Source organism: Ranitomeya variabilis, chromosome 2 (genome assembly GCF_051348905.1).
Source record: "Ranitomeya variabilis isolate aRanVar5 chromosome 2, aRanVar5.hap1, whole genome shotgun sequence".
Classification (NCBI taxonomy): Eukaryota; Metazoa; Chordata; class Amphibia; order Anura; family Dendrobatidae; genus Ranitomeya; species Ranitomeya variabilis.
In genome coordinates, this window is record NC_135233.1 from 334,241,942 (window position 1) to 334,259,298 (window position 17,357).

Below are 17,357 nucleotides of genomic sequence, written 5' to 3' on the forward strand. Positions count from 1 at the left end.
CACAATGCCACGTAGTTCAGACACGTTTACTTAACAAGTTCTGTCAGTCACAGTGCCACACACAAATATATTATAGTGTCGATGTACTTCTTTTGTCCGATGATTTATTTAAATACAGTTACATATTCATGTAATGGTTTATATATTTTGATAATCTGTTTAATAATTTCGTTCAGTTGTATTAAGTTCTCCGAGCAATAAAATGTAATGATAATGTATATATTTTACCCGGAAAATCCTGTGTATTTGTTGCATTATTATTAAATCTTCATAAATAAACTACATACATATTCTAGAATACCCAATGCGTTAGAATCGGGCCACCATCTAGTCCTTAATATATTGCAGTCATATTATATAGCCCTGTGTATGTACATTTGCTCTTTTTCCCTTTCTACCCAGCTAATTCTTCTTTTCCATTAGGTCTATGACATCACGATTTAATAACTGACTAGCTGAATCCTTCTAAGCTCTATATAGAAACAGGAAGTCTCTTGTATGAGTCACTCCTGGCAAGAATTAACTGAGTAGAAAAGCAAAATGTGCAATTGTAAGTACAAAGTGCTGTATAATATGATAACTGCATTAAATTTAGAGGATAAAAACTGTGATGGGAGGAGGCCTTTTTTAATAAACAAAGTAACGGGAAGTTTCAAAGGTCTTGTCTGGGACCAACACTTCCTGTAGATCATCAACATAAGGTCGGCGGCAGTCCGACACCAAGCAGCTCCCCCAAGAATCAGCTCATTTTTACTCCAGCAGTGGGGTCAATATGACCCACAGGCCATTCACAGAACTGCAAATCATGCCCTCAACATATAAAATAAAAACACATAATACCAGATCCATCAACAGCAGCTTCTTAATGGTTTCCCATTACAGATTACTTTCCTATACTGTATAGATTGAGAGTAACTGAAAAAATAAAAGGTAAAGTCTACGTACAGTTCAATGAAGTAATGTGTTACTTGCAAATGCTTTTGTATATGCAGGAGGGGATGTGAAGCCCATGCTATCTGCTTCAGTGGGAGCTGGGCTAGAAAAGCCTGAGACATTACACATCCTTCCAGCCAGCTGCACTTCTTGGAAGCAGGTCACACTCTGTCTTACATCCCAGGATGCTGCACTTGAAGGTCCAATTCCTGGATGACTCTCAGAAGACCTTTGTTGTGGATGTAAGTACATTATTAGATTACATAGCTTACATGCTCAGATGAGGGGTGACATTGGAGGACACTGCGCTGTACTGGGATCTGACATGTAGCATGTAGACTATTGCTCTTATCACTGCAGAGATTGTGCCAGGTTCTGGCCAAGACATTCTAGAAACGTTGTATCCACTGCAGACACTTGTATTAATTGGTGAATTGTCTTCATAGTTGTGGTTTGTGTAGCAGCTGACAGCTGGTTTATGTAGTGGAATAAGCTGAAAATCCCAAACTGACTGACCCCAAATATCACCTGATCACTACACAGAGATTTAGATACTTCTTCAAGGAGACATGGGATGTTCTGGACCAAGTAGCACATCAATATGGCATTCCGTGAGTTATAGGCACACAGATGTAGCAGAGCTGAATTAGGCTGATTGCCTAGGTGTATTGTCATAGAACGCGTCGGGTCTTGATGACTTAAATATTACATAAAACTATGTTCCATCAGTCAAAATATACATATAGCGATGTATTAATAACATTAAATGTGTGTGATTAAAAGTGGCATAGCTTATCTTGATATTGTGTTATCTGTGGTTTTTACATAGGACTGCAAGTGAGACTGAACAATACTGAAAAACATAGTTAAATCTGAGCTTCAGCTCTGCTACATCTGTTATAGATGCGTTACCTAATTAGGGTTATACAAGAGTATATGGGCAAATCATATCACGAGCTTGCAATAATAATTATTATTTATATAGCACCAACATATTCTGCAGCGCTTTACAGTTTAACAGTTTCAAACACAACAGTCATAAGTAATAATGTTAACAATACAATAATAAAGCAAAATAAGACGACCCTGCTCGTGAGAGCTTACAATCTACAATGAATCAGTCTCATAGAACTTTTGCTATATATGTATATAATATATATTTGTGTTTAATATATATGCGTGTGTATATATATAGAGAGAGAGGTGTGTATAGATATATATTTGTGTAAAATATATATATTCATATGTATGTGTATATATTTATATTTGTGTGTAATTTATATGTATTCATATGTATGCATGTGTATACATTTTTAGATTTCTGTGTAATTTATAATCACGTGTATGAACAGTGTGTGTGTGTGTGTAATACATATATTCATGAGTATTATAAATATATATTTGTGTGTATAATACGTATATTTATCTATGTGTATGTAAATGTATATTTGTGTGTGTGTATATAATATATATATTTCACACATTCACTCCTATTTCTATATGATACAGACCTATATTCAATTGCTTTGGAGCCATTGGTGAATGATGTTATTGTAGCTAATGGCTCCATTAGGGCTTGTCGTGCTGGTTATTCTTCCACACCGTGAACACATCTGACCCTTCACTTGCAGGCATTTGATCCATTTGGTGGAGGATACCGGACAGCATGAATGGAGCAAATGAGTTCATGGAAGATAAAATGGAGAATAGCTCAGGGCCCCATCAGCATGGGGAGGTCGCACCTGTGCATTCACTGACAGTACAAACGTGCAGATAGCACGGGGGGATTCGGGGTATGATCACTGCTGTAAGGAGTTAATGAGTGACATTAGGTTGTTCCATCTGTCTCCTAGAGAATAAGTAGCACAGAGGAGCTTTCCTGCTATTTACACCAGTTCTCTTTTTGTTACTTTTTTGCTCATTTCTGTATCTGACGCCAATGTATAATGTGAAATCCCACTGACTCATAATAAATCTAGGATGGAAAGTATATCCCTATGGATCATAAAGACTAATAATATCATTGATCTAAAGAAAATCAGAACTGTGACTTAAATTCAGTATGTGAGTGCATATTTCTGGGGTATACAATCACTTATTCATCTCTGGGAACCCCACCTATGAGGAGTATGATGGCCTCTGTGATGTGCAGGGAGCTGCTTTGGGCCCCATTCTCCTTAGTAGAGCCACATTGCAGCTTGTGATATTTGTCTTATAGTTTGTAACGTTTATTACCTCCTATTATTTTTCAATAGTAGGGGTCAATCAAGCCCTCTCGCTGACCAACAGATTTACCATCATGTAGGCCAAAATGGGCATCTAATTAAAGGGAATCTATCACCAAGTTTTTGCAACTACCTTGAGAATATCATAATGTAGAAGCAGTGACCCTGATTCCAGCGATGTGTCACTTTCTCGGCTACTTGCTGTAGTTTTGATAAGAGCACTTTTATATCAGCAGTCGATTTTCACTAGAAGACTAGTAAACCTGCTGCTGTGTAGTCGTCCATATTCATGAGCTCTGTATAACTCCTTGCCATCATCACTGATTGGGAGGTTTCTGCCTATGCACAGTGCACATAGAAAGCTGCCAATCAGTGACGTGGATGGGGTTATACAGAGCTCGGCATTCAGAGAACTGCTAGATGTGCTTCAGATAAAACTGCGATTGCATCAAAATTGCTGCAAGTAGCCAAATAAGTGACACATTGCTGGAATCAGGGTCTCTTTCCCTACTACTCTCAGATGGGCTAGCAAAAAACCTTGTGAGAGATTTTCTTTGTACTGTGAAATTGAGTCTAAAGGGCACATAATGGGCCATAGATTTATTCTTGTTCCATACTACAGATATAGCCATAACACCCATAAACCTATATAAATATATTTATATAACTGAATGAAGCAGCGGATGTTTCGCAAAGTTTTACAATATCTGGGTTACTGGCCCATGTCCTGGACACGTGTAGTGCACAGACGTTCATGTCAGACTAATTTGATCAGCTTCTATGAAGAGGTAAGTTCCGGACTGGACCAAGGGAACCCAGTGGACGTAGTATATATGGACTTTTCCAAAGCTTTTGATACGGTGCCACACAAAAGGTTGTTACATAAAATTAGAGTAATGGGGATAGGGGAAAATATGTGTAAGTGGGTTGAGAGCTGGCTCAGGGATAGGAAACAAAGGGTGGTTATTAATGGAGCACACTCGGACTGGGTCACGGTTAGCAGTGGGGTACCACAGGGGTCAGTATTGGGCCCTCTTCTTTTTAACATATTTATTAATGACCTTGTAGGGGGCATTCAGAGTAGAATTTCAATATTTGCAGATGACACTAAACTCTGCAGGGTAATCAATACAGGGGAGGACAATTTTATATTACAGGATGATTTATGTAAACTAGAAGCTTGGGCTGATAAATGGCAAATGAGCTTTAATGGGGATAAATGTAAGGTCATGCACTTGGGTAGAAGTAATAAGATGTATAACTATGTGCTTAATTCTAAAACTCTGGGCAAAACCGTCAATGAAAAAGACCTGGGTGTATGGGTGGATGACAAACTCATATTCAGTGGCCAGTGTCAGGCAGCTGCTACAAAGGCAAATAAAATAATGGGATGTATTAAAAGAGGCATAGATGCTCATGAGGAGAACATCATTTTACCTCTATACAAGTCACTAGTTCGACCACACTTAGAATACTGTGCACAGTTCTGGTCTCCGGTGTATAAGAAAGACATAGCTGAACTGGAGCGGGTGCAGAGAAGAGCGACCAAGGTTATTAGAGGACTGGGGGGTCTGCAATACCAAGATAGATTATTACACTTGGGGCTATTTAGTTTGGAAAAATGAAGGCTAAGGGGTGATCTTATGTTAATGTATAAATATATGAGGGGACAGTACAAAGACCTTTCTGATGCTCTTTTTAATCATAGACCGGTGACAGGGACAAGGGGGCATCCTCTACGTCTGGAGGAAAGAAGGTTTAAGCATAATAACAGACGCGGATTCTTTACTGTAAGAGCAGTGAGACTATGGAACTCTCTGCCGTATGATGTTGTAATGAGTGATTCATTAATTAAATTTAAGAGGGGACTGGATGCCTTTCTGGAAAAGTATAATGTTACAGGGTATATACACTAGATTCCTTGATAAGGCGTTGATCCAGGGAACTAGTCTGATTGCCATATGTGGAGTCGGGAAGGAATTTTTTTCCCCATGGTGGAGCTTACTCTTTGCCACATGGGGTTTTTTTGCCTTCCCCTGGATCAACATGTTAGGGCATGTTAGGTTAGGCTATGGGTTGAACTAGATGGACTTACAGTCTTCCTTCAACCTTAATAACTATGTAACTATGTAACTATGTAACACAGATTGCAAAGCAAGGTCAATGATGAAGCAGTTCTAGAGTTTCCAACCAGTCCTTACATGGAAGGTCTAGTATGTAGCCACACCATTATCTGTAGCTTCCTGCTCACATGTTAAGCGCCATGGCATAAATAATAATAATAATAATATTATAAACAGACGTCCGTCTGGCCAAACCCTTGTATGAGGGATTAGATTGTTTCTCTACATGTACAGCAAATTGATCACAAGAGATTCTAATTTCAAATCAATAGTCTAGGAGATCCACTTCACCGGAGTTTCTAAAGTTTTGACCCAGTATAAATGTAAATACATATAATCCATGTCTAAGATTTTTCGGAGGCATTTTACAGCAGGTGAAAGTGTTGGGAGTACACAACTCCTTTAGGTTTTTACTGGGGAGGCGATCTTGAGAAAGCAGCTGAATATGGTGCTTTGTGAACTGTAAGTGCAGGTGCCAATGACCACATTTTTGGTCCGAGTGTAATCCGATAAAACATTAGATCACCATCGGACCAATGTTAGTCTATGGAGCCATGCACATGTCAGAATTTCCCCTTGGACTGAGTCTATCAGAGGAAAAAAATCGCCGTATGCACAGTTTGCATGCATAACTGGATTGCTCTCGGCCATGCAAGTCAATCGATCTTTCAAAAAAATCGGACTCCACTGTGATAACATCTGAGTGCAGTCTGATTTCTATGGAGTGACAGAAAGGAGAAGATAGGAAAAAAATGTATCCATCGCCACATCCGAGAAAATTAGATCACACTCTGATCAAATACCACCCTTACAGTTTGATAAGTCTCTACTTTAAGTCCCCTCTTTTTCTTTTTTTTTTTTTAATTTGGTAATTTTCTTTTTGTAATGCTCATATTGCTAATAATGAAGGTACTTTCACCATACGGGGGAATGAGTGAGACAGACAGGAATCCTTACTAGAGATGAGCGAATATACTCGTTACTTGAGATTTCTCGAGCACGCTCGGGGGTCCTCCGAGTATTTTTTTAGTGCTTGGAGATTTAGTTTTTTTGGCTGCAGCTGAATGATTTACAGCTACTAGCCAGCTTGATTACATGTGTGTATTCCCTAGCAACCAGGCAACACCCACATGTACTTATGCTGGCTATCAGATGTACCGTATATACTCGAGTATAAGCCGAGATTTTCAGCCCACTTTTTTGGGCTGAAATTGCCCCTCTCGGCTTATACTCGAGTCATACCGGGGGTCGGCAGGGGAGGGGGAGCGGGGGCTGTCTAAAAATACTCACCTAGTCCAGGCGCGGTCCCTGCTTCCCCGGCGCCGGCAGCAGCAGCTTCAGGTTCTTCCTGTACTCAGCGGTCACATGGTCCCGCTCATTACAGTAAATGAATATTCGGCTCCACCTCCCATAGGGGTGGAGCCGCCTATTCATTACTGTAATCAGCGGGACCATGTGACCGCTGAGTACAGGATGAAGCGCTGCGGCGTCGGGGAAGCAGGATCTACACAGCGGCAGGACCAGGTGAGTATACGGGGAGGGGAGCGCAGCACTGCGCGATAGTCACCTGCTCCTCGTTCCGGGCGCCGATCTGTCTCCAGCAGTGACACTGAGGTCAGAGGGCGCGGTGACGTGGTCAGTGCCTGCCAAGTGTCTGTATGGAGCATCTATGGGGCCATAACGTTCCTGCAGCACTATATGGGGCCATAACGTTCCTGCAGCACTATATGGGGCCATAACATTCCTGCGTCACTATATGGGGGCCATAACGTTCCTGCAGCACTATATGGGGGCCATAACGTTCCTGCAGCACTATATGGGGCCATAACGTTCCTGCAGCACTATATGGGGCCATAACATTCCTGCAGCACTATATGGGGGCCATAACGTTCCTGCAGCACTATATGGGGCCATAACGTTCCTGCAGCACTATATGTAGCCATAACATTCCTGCAGCACTATATGGGGCCATAACGTTCCTGCAGCACTATATGGGGCCATAACGTTTCTGCAGCACTATATGGGGCCATAACGTTCCTGCAGCACTATATGGGGCCATAACATTCCTGCAGCACTATATGGGGCCATAACATTCCTGCAGCACTATATGGGGCCATAACGTTCCTGCAGCACTATATGGGGCCATAACATTCCTGCAGCACTATATGGGGCCATAACGTTTGTGCAGCACTATATGGGGCCATAACGTTTCTGCAGCACTATATGGGGCCATAACGTTTCTGCAGCACTATATGGGGCCATAACGTTTCTGCAGCACTATATGGGGCCATAACATTTCTGCAGCACTATATAGGGGCATAATGTTTGTGCAGCACTATATGGGGCAAGTGTCTGTATGGGGCCATAATTAACGTTTGTAGGGCACTACGGCATATGGGGCAAGTGTCTGTATGGAGCATCTTATAGGGCCATAACGTTTGTGCAGCACTATAAGGGGCAAATATCTTTATAGAGCATCTTATGGGGCCATAATCAGCATTTGTACAGCATTATATTGGGCAAATGTGTCTATGGAGCATCTTATGGGGCCTTTATTACCCTTTATGCAGGATTATATGGGGCATATTTTAATATGGAACATCTTATGGGGCCATAATGAACAGTATGGAGCATTATATGGGGCTCCTGATTCAATATGGATATTCAAAGACACTTAACCTACTGATGTCTCAATTAATTTTACTTTTATTGGTATCTATTATTACTTTTGACATTTACCGGTAGCTGCTGCATTTTCCCCCCTAGGCTTATACTCGAGTCAATAAGTTTTCCCAGTTTTTTGTGGCAAAATTAGGGGGGTCGGCTTATACTCGGGTCGGCTTATACTTGAGTATATACGGTAAATCATTCAGCTGAGGCGATGAAAACTAAATCTCTGAGCACTAAAAAATACTCGGAGGACCCCCGAGCGTGCTCGGGAAATCTCGAGTAACGAGTATATTCGCTCATCACTAATCATTACCTTCATTATTAGATTTCGGTGCATGAAGCCGGACTGTGCACTGGGTCTTCTCCTCCCTGTCTGTGATTTCTTATCCCTCTGCCTTCCTCTGTCTTTGATTCCCCGGCCCTTCTGCTGCCTCCGGTCTGTGAATGACATTGACATTCACAGACCAAGAGACAGGCGGAGGGGCCGGAGTCGCAGACAGGAGAAGACCACGTGCACAGTCCGACCCCTGTGCACCGAAATCTAACCAGCAGAAAACTTCTAATGCTGATTACAGAAGAACCACAAAGCCAATTTCTTCCGCCAAGGCTTCAATGTAATCTTTACTACAGCGCCGTTACCGCCATGTCTTTACATTACAAAATGGTGCTGACAGGCTATCTTTAAACAAGAAAATATATTTATGGTTGCAATAATAAGCAAAATATCGGTTAAGGGGGCTATTTTGATTTCTGGAAATGCTCCATTTTTTTTTTTTTTTGTATAATTAAAAGTCACAGAATTTTGCAATGTACTTTGTGCCTCCTGTCCTGCATTCTCTGAAACTAACCTTATTTGCTTACATCCTGAGCCATCAGAAGAACAGCCCTAATCTCTGAATTTTACATACGAATGCATGAGAATCTCATGGCCAGGAATGATTTTCAGAATGTTGACAGTCAATGACTATAGAAGTTGAAAATGCTTCCAAAATACAATAGATAACCCCCACTCTCCATTTTTAAGAAAAAAAACTTTGAGGAGCAATACAGCATGTGCCAATGTAGCATTTAGTCGGTTTAGACTGTTTCTTTAAAAAGTTTTGGAGAACTTGATGTTTGTTTGCAGCAAGTAGATAAAATGTAATTTTCCGTGCTTCATAGTAGAAGAGGTAAACTGATCTCCTATAGAGATAGAAAAAAACCCGCAAAGAACAAAGCAGCGCTCCAAACTTTCCATAATGACTGTTTTTTTGACCCACGACGACCCTATAGAGATACATGTTTGTGGAATCATTGTACGGTGACATCATTATTTTTTTGCAGCTCTTGGCAATGTTTTAGTTTTGCCGACGTCTTCACAGAACGTAGCACATGAAATGTTTAATCGGAGAGCGTTTTAATTGCTTTAATTACACGAGTCCTGCTTAACTTAGACAGGAACCAGCAGGACTGCTCGCTGCAAGCTACCATTAGACTGTCACCGAGAGAGGCTGAACACAGAGCATAGCAATTTTATCCAACAGCTCTTGATTTTTGGATACTTGCTATGCTCATTATTTCAACAAACAGCTCCGCTCCCCACCCCGATGTATCCCACCCTTCTTAGACAATGGAATTAAAGCTTCATTCATCACATGTTCATTCCGGAATCACTCCAGATTAGCATTATACCAACTATAATCCTTCTACCTCTTAATTTGACTATTAATGGTTCTGTGATTTACTAGATATTGGAGTATATGAAAGCAGACTCGTGGGAGCCTCCAACATGTTCGAATTTATCCAATATTTACATATTATCCTATGTGTATAATATCGCAAGGTGCGAAGAGCGGTAATCATGGGTGAAGGGCTGCTGTGTTCCTGCACCCTGGCACCCTACAATAAAGCAGTGTCCTGATTCCCTTGTACTGTGCGTGTTGTGCAGTACACTCCCGTTTCGACCTCGGGTCTCCTCTGTGTTCACAATTTCATTTGCAGGGACATCCGCACACAAGTCAGGGGACACTCGCTTCTTAACAAACAGTTCAACGTTACTTAGCATCTTGAGATCAATTGCAGTTACAGCACAATAAATTTCCATGTTCTGTTTGTTCCGCCTGAGGTATCCCTTAGCCTAATGACTCCCTCGACTCCCTGAGATACTCCATTCGGCTTCACTATTTCCATGAGTCCTGTCCTGTCTCCTTCATACGTTTCCCCGTCCAGCTTCCACTATTGGAAGGGAATAAGACATGCTTCTCAGAGCCTAATTGGGGCCGTAGGCCCCGAATGTTACAGGAATGTCCACTGAAGACAGTTTCCGACGTTCTCATACTGCCAAACAATCCGTACTTCTTGTGTCCTGATGACCTCTGGCCTTGAACTCCTGCTAACACTTTATCTCAGATCTAATCTCCAACTCTCATCTCTCTGACTAAAACCAGGAAGTGTTCCCTTTATTAACTGACCCTTACCCTTCCCATGCTGGGGTTGATCTCGAACATTTGACTGTATCCTAACCTGTGCAATTTACTTCCTACTTCCTATATCTAGCATGCACGCAACTGATACTTTCCCCTTTCTAACTTAATCCCTATGTCCAATGCCATTACTATGTCCTTTCCTTATATACTGTACATTAATCAAATTATACATTTATCACAGTACATTACATTAACCGCACATATTATTGCCTATAAAACTCTACACAGTTCCACATATTAATACAGTCACAAAAATACAGTAAAAGTCACACACTTTGTACAAACACTGTTATGAGAGGAAGAGGCAGATGACGGCCTCTGTCCCAGTCTTACAATTTGATCTGAAATTCATTTTAGATCCAATATTGGCCCTGATAGCATGTACCTGACTCATACAAAGAGGTTTGGGGACTTATCTCCAGCCAAACTTGGGCAGATGCTAGGGCCCACTAGAGATCTGCTTGTCATGCAAGTCCTGATCTGGTTCTGTCTGCCAAACACATTATCACTTTAAAGGTTTGATCCGTGCTTTATAAAATTGTAATTCTACCTGGAAATGGCGATGTAAATGGAAAAGAAACCCTAATCACCTGCTTTTCCAAACACAACTGTCCACAGACCCCTGTTGAGCTTACATTGGTTGGAGATATTGCATAGCAACACACAACTTCGTCCAAACAAAGAGCTCTGCGGGGGGGATGCGTACCGGGGGTGCTGGTGCAGCAAATTGCAAGTAAAATTCTGGTTACTGCTTAAAAATAAGCCTAGTTTACTTATTTAGGCAATTTATGAACATTAAGTTGGCTGGCATAGAATATAGGAAGCTCTAAAACAGAAATCATTTTTTTTTATATCTTATGATTCAGGACAGAAGGTTCTGGTGTTTTCCCATCTATGCCACCACCTCATTAATAACAATGCAATATGTCTTCATAGGGGAGTCCTGCCCAGTTCTCTCCACCAAATGGCACATATGATGCGGCCAGCGAGGACTGCCCCTCCACCTCTCCCGTGGTTGATGCAGCTGCATGTTTTGCCTGTATAGTGTTTTCTTTTTCACACTTGGAGTCCGATGCATCATTTTTCATCAGTCACTTTTCATTTATTTTCTTGTGTTATTCGCTGACATTTTTTGTATTAAATTCTCCAAAATGACGCATGGTGTTCATGAATTTGGAGCAAAATCAAATATTTTTCTTATTTTAGTCTTTGACCAATTTTTGTAACTTTTTAGTTCCAAAAATCACATCTTTAAAAAAAGAAACACAAAAATGCCTATATTGAAAACTCCATCTGAAACCTTATTTCAGGTGGGGATTGGAGTAAGATGCGCCAAACAAATGAGATATTTATTAAAAGTCACATTTCATGAATCTGTCTAAAACATCTGGATGAGCAACATTGGCTAGGAAAAGAAGCAAAAATGATTTTAAGAAAGAAAAACAACTTTAATAGAGGCACAAAATGACACTAAAAATGAGAAAATTATTCCAGAAAAGTGGGGAAACAGCAATAGCAGATAAGGGATTTGATCTTTAACCCCTTAGTGACAGAGCCAATTTGGTACTTAATGACCGAGCCAATTTTTACAATTCTGACCAGTGTCACTTTATGAGGTTATAACTCTGGAACGCTTTATCGGATCCCGCTGATTCTGAGATTGTTTTTTCGTGACATGTTGTACTTCAAGTTAGTGGTAACATTTCTTCGATATTACTTGCGATTATTTATGAAAAAAATGGAAATATGGCGAAAATTTTTAAAATTTTGCAATTTTCAAACTTTGTATTTTTATGCCCTTAAATCAGAGAGATATGTCACAAAAAATAGTTAATAAATAACATTTCTCACATGTCTACTTTACATCAGCACAATTTTGGAAACAATTTTTTTTTTGTTAGGGAGTTATAAGGGTTAAAAGTTGACCAGCAATTTCTCATTTTTACAACACCATGTTTTTTTTAGGGACCACATCACCTTTGAAGTGATTTTGAGGGGTCTATATGATAGAAAATAACCAAGTGTGACACCATTCTAAAAACTGCACCCCTCAAGCTGCTCAAAACCACATTCAAGAAGTTTATTAACCCTTTACGTACTTCACAGGAACTAAAACAATGTGGAAGAAAAAAATGAACATTTTACTTTTTTTTGCAAACATTTTACTTCAGAACCATTTTTGTTAATTTTCACAAGTGTAAAAACAGAAATTTAACCACAAATTTTGTTGTGCAATTTTTCCTGAGTACGCAGATACCCCATATGTGGAGGTAAACCACTGTTTGGGCGCACCGCAGAGCTTGGAAGTGAAGGAGCACCGTTTGACTGTTTCAATGCAGAATTGGCTGGAATTGAGATCGGACGCCATGTCGCGTTTGGAGAGCCCCTAATGTGCCTAAACAGTGGAAACCCCCCACAAGTGACACCATTTTGGAAACTAGACCCCCCAAGGAACTTATCTAGATGTGTGGTGAGCACTTTGAACCCCCAAGTGCTTCACAGAAGTTTATAACATAGAGCCGTGAAAATAAAAAATCGCATTTGTTTTCACAAAAATGATTTTTTCGCCCACAAATTCTTATTTTCACAAGGGTAACAGGAGAAATTAGACCACAAAAGTTGTTGTGCAATTTCTCCTGAGTACGTCGATACCCCATATGTGGAGGTAAACCACTGTTTGGGCGCACCGCAGAGCTTGGAAGTGAAGGAGCACCGTTTGACTTTTTCAATGCAGAATTGGCTGGAATTGAGATCGGATGCCATGTTGCGTTTGGAGAGTCCCTGATGTGCCTAAACAGTGGAACCCCCCCACAAGTGATACCATTTTGGAAACTAGACCCCTTAAGGAACTTATCTAGATGTGTGGTGAGCACTTTGAACCCCCAAGTGCTTCACAGAAGTTTATAACGTAGAGCCGTGAAAATAAAAAATCTCATTTTTTCTACAAAAATGATCTTTTTGCCCCCAAATTTTTATTTTCACAAGGGTAACAGGAGAAATTAGACCACAAAAGTTGTTGTGCAATTTCTCCTGAGTACGTCGATACCCCATATATGGGGGTAAACCACTGTTTGGGCGCACCGCAGAGCTTGGAAGAGAAGGAGTGTCGTTTTACTTTTTCAATGTAGAATTGGCTGGAATTGAGATCGGACGCCATGTCACGTTTGGAGAGCCGCTGATGTGCCTAAACAGTAGAGACCCCCCACATATGACACCATTTTGGAAACTAGACCCCTTAAGGAACTTATCTAGATGTGTGGTGAGCTCTTTAAACCCCCAGGTGCTTCACAGAAGTTTATAACGTAGAGCCGTGAAAATAAAAAAATCGCATTTTTTCTACAAAAATGATCTTTTTGCCTCCAAATTTTTATTTTACCAAGGGTAACAGGAGAAAATGGACCCCAGAAGCTGTTGTACAATTTGTCTTGAGTACGCCGACACCCCATATGTGGGGGTAAACCACTGTTTGGGCGCATGGCTGAGCTCGGAAGCAAAGGAGCGCCATTTGACTTTTCAATGCAAAATTGACTGGAATTGAGATCGGACGCCATGTCGCGTTTGGAGAGCCCCTGATGTGCCTAAACAGCAGAAACCCCCCAAAAGTGACCCCATTTTGGAAACTAGACCCCCCATGGAACTTATCTAGATGTGTAGTGAGAACTTTGAATGCCCAAGTGCATCACAGAAGTTTATAATGCAGAGTCGTGAAAATAAAAAATATATATTTTTTAACAATAAAGATTTTTTTAGCCCCCAAGTTTTTATTTTCACAAGGGTAACAAGAGAAATTGGACCCCAAAAGTTGTTGTCCAATTTGTCCTGAGTATGCTGGTACCCCATATGTGGGGGTAAACCACTGTTTGGGCGCACGGCAGAGCTCGGAAGGGAAGGAGTGCCATTTTGGAATGCAGACTTTGATAGAATTGTCTGCGGGCGTTATGTTGCCTTTGCAGACCCCTAATGTACCTAAACAGTAGAAACCCCCAACAAGTGACCCCATTTTGGAAAATAGACCCCCCAAGGAACTTATCTAGATATGTGGTGAGAACTTTGAATGCCCAAGTGCTTCACAGAAGTTTATAATGCAGAGTAGTGAAAATAAAAAATATTTTTTTTCCCACAAAAAAGATTTTTTAGCCCCCAAATTTTTATTTTCACAAGGGTAACAAGAGAAATTGGACCCCAAAAGTTGTTGTCCAATTTGTCCTGAGTATGCTGGTACCCCATATGTGGGGGTAAACCACTGTTTGGGCGCACGGCAGAGCTCGGAAGGGAAGGAGCGCCATTTTGGAATGCAGACTTTGATAGAATTGTCTGTGGGCGTTATGTTGCGTTTGCAGACCCCTAATGTACCAAAACAGTAGAAACCCCCACAAGTGACCAAATTTTGGAAACTAGACCCCCTAAGGAACTTATCTAGATATGTGGTGAGAACTTTGAAAGCTCAAGTGCTTCACAGAAATTTATAATGCAGAGTAGTGAAAATAAAAAAATATATTTTTTTCCAACAAAAAAGATTTTTAGCCCCCAAGTTTTTATTTTCACAAGGGTAACAGGAGAAATTGGACCCCAAAAGTTGTTGTCCAATTTATCCCGAGTACGCTGATGCCCCATATGTGGGGGTAAACCACTGTTTGGGCGCACGGCAGAGCTCAGAAGGGAGGGAGTACCATTTGACTTTTTTAGCGCAAAATTGGCTGTCGTGTTTGGAGACCCCCTGATGTACCTAAACAGTGGAAACCCCCCAATTCTAACTCCAACCCTAACCCCAACACAGCCCTAACCCTAATCTCAACCCGATCCATAATCCTAATCACAACCCTAACGATAATCACAACCCTAACCCCAAAACAGCCCTAATCTCAACCCTAACCATAACCCTAATCAAAACCCTAAATCCAACACACCCCTAACCCTAATCCCAACCCTAACCCTAATCCCAACCCTAATCCCAAACGTAACACTAATCCCAACCCTAATCCAAACCCTAACCCTAATCCCAACTCTAACCCTAACTTTAGCCCCAACCCTAACTTTAGCCCCAACCCTAACCATAACTTTAGCCCCCGTCGTCACAAAAAAAGTTCAATGTAACCTTTTTTTTGTACGTCGCGTCCGCCATTTCCGCGGATGCGTGGCTGTAACTCTGCCCCCTCCTCCCCAGGACATAGACTGGGCAGCGGATGCGTTGAAAAACTGCATCCGCTGCCCACGTTGTGCACAATTTTCACAACGTGCGTCGGTACATCGGGCCGACGCATTGCGACCGCCCCGTACCGACGCAAGTGTGAAAGAAGCCTAAGGCTACTTTCACACTAGCGTCGTACTCGGCCCATCGCAGTGTGTCGGGCCGACGTACCGACGCTAGCGTTGTAAGCGCCGCACAACGGGTGCAGCGGATGCTGTTTTTTCAACGCATCCGCTGCCCCATTGTGAGGTGCGGGGAGGCGGGGGTGGAGTTCCGGCCACGCATGCGCGGTCGGAAATGGCGGACACGTCGCACAAAAAAGTTACATGTTGTTTTTTTTGTGTCGACGGTCCGCCGAAGCACGACGCATCCGTCGCACGACGGATGCGACATGTGGCAATCCGTCGCAATGCGTCGCTAATGCAAGCCAATGGAGAAAAAACGCATCCTGCAAGCACTTTTGCAGGATGCGTTTTTTCTCCAACGACGCATTGCGACGGAAGCCAAAAAACGCTAGTGTGAAAGTAGCCTAACCCTAACCCTAGCCCTAACCCTAACCCTAAATTTAGCCCCAACCCTAACTCTAACCCTAACCCTAACCCTAACTCTAACCCTAACCCTAACTCTAACTCTAACCCTAACCCTAACTCTAACCCTAACCCTAACCCTAACCCTAACCCTAACTCTAACCCTAACCCTAACCCTAACCCTAACTCTAACCCTAATTTTAGCCCCAACTTGTCTTCTCCTGCCGGCCGGCAGATGGCAGCAGATGGCGGGCGCACTGCGCATGCGCCCGCCATGATGAAAAAGCCGGCTGGCAGGAGAAGACAGAAGAGGACCCAGGGACCCCGGGTGAGTATGATAGGGTCCCCGAATCCCCCTATTTCTCTGTCCTCTGATGTGCGATCACATCAGAGGACAGAGAAATAACTGATCGCTTTTTTTTTTTTTTTTGCGGTCGCCGGTAAACTGTTAATTACCGGCGATCGCAAAGCAGGGGTCGGTGCAAACCGACCCCGATCATGTTCTTTGGGGTCTCGGCTACCCCCGGCAGCCGAGACCCCAAAGAACATCCGGGTGCCGGGCGGCGGGCGCACTGCGCGTGCGCCCGCCATTTTTTCCCGGAAAAAAGATGGCGGCGCCCATGGGGAGACACGAGGAGCACCGGGGGAGGTAGGTAAGTATTGGGGGGCTATTGGGGGCCATCGGGGACCACATTTCTCTGTCCTCCGATGTGCGATCACATCGGAGGACAGAGAAATTAAACGGCAAATCGCGTTTTGTTTTTTTTTGTTGCGACCGCCGGTAAACGGTTAATTACCGGCGATCGCAACTCGGGGGTCGGTAAAAACCCCCCGAATCATGTTCTCTGGGGTCTCGGCTACCCTCGGCAACCAAGACCCCAGAGAAAATCCGACTCTGGGGGGCGCTATTCACTTTTTCCACAGCGCCGTTAATTAACGGCGCTGTGGATTAAGTACCCTTAGCGGCCGCCGTTAAAAGGCGTATCGGCGGTCGTTAAGGGGTTAAAAAAGTACTCACATCAAAATGTGTATCCTCTTAATATATTGCAATCATCATTTTATATACAGTGGAGAAAATAAGTATTTGATACACTGCCAATTTTGCAAGTTTTCCCACCTATAAAGAATGTAGAGGTCTGTAATTTTTATCATAGGTACACTTCAACTGTGAGAATCTAAAAATAAAATCCAGAAAAATCACATTGTATGTGTAATGCAACTGCAAG

The 17,357-nt window shown here is 42.2% G+C and overlaps 1 protein-coding gene across 2 annotated transcripts in view; it reads left to right on the forward strand.

The window, feature by feature from the left end:
- Positions 1 to 998: 998 nt before the first annotated feature.
- The window catches only part of FRMD7 (FERM domain containing 7), a 78,083-nt gene continuing 61,724 nt past the window's right edge, over positions 999 to 17,357 (forward strand). For both annotated transcript variants that reach the window (XM_077285348.1, XM_077285349.1), the window contains exon 1: positions 999 to 1,175. In XM_077285348.1, coding sequence (XP_077141463.1) covers positions 1,119 to 1,175 — 57 coding nt within the window. In that variant the 5' untranslated portion in view covers positions 999 to 1,118. The remainder of the gene's footprint in view (positions 1,176 to 17,357) is intronic.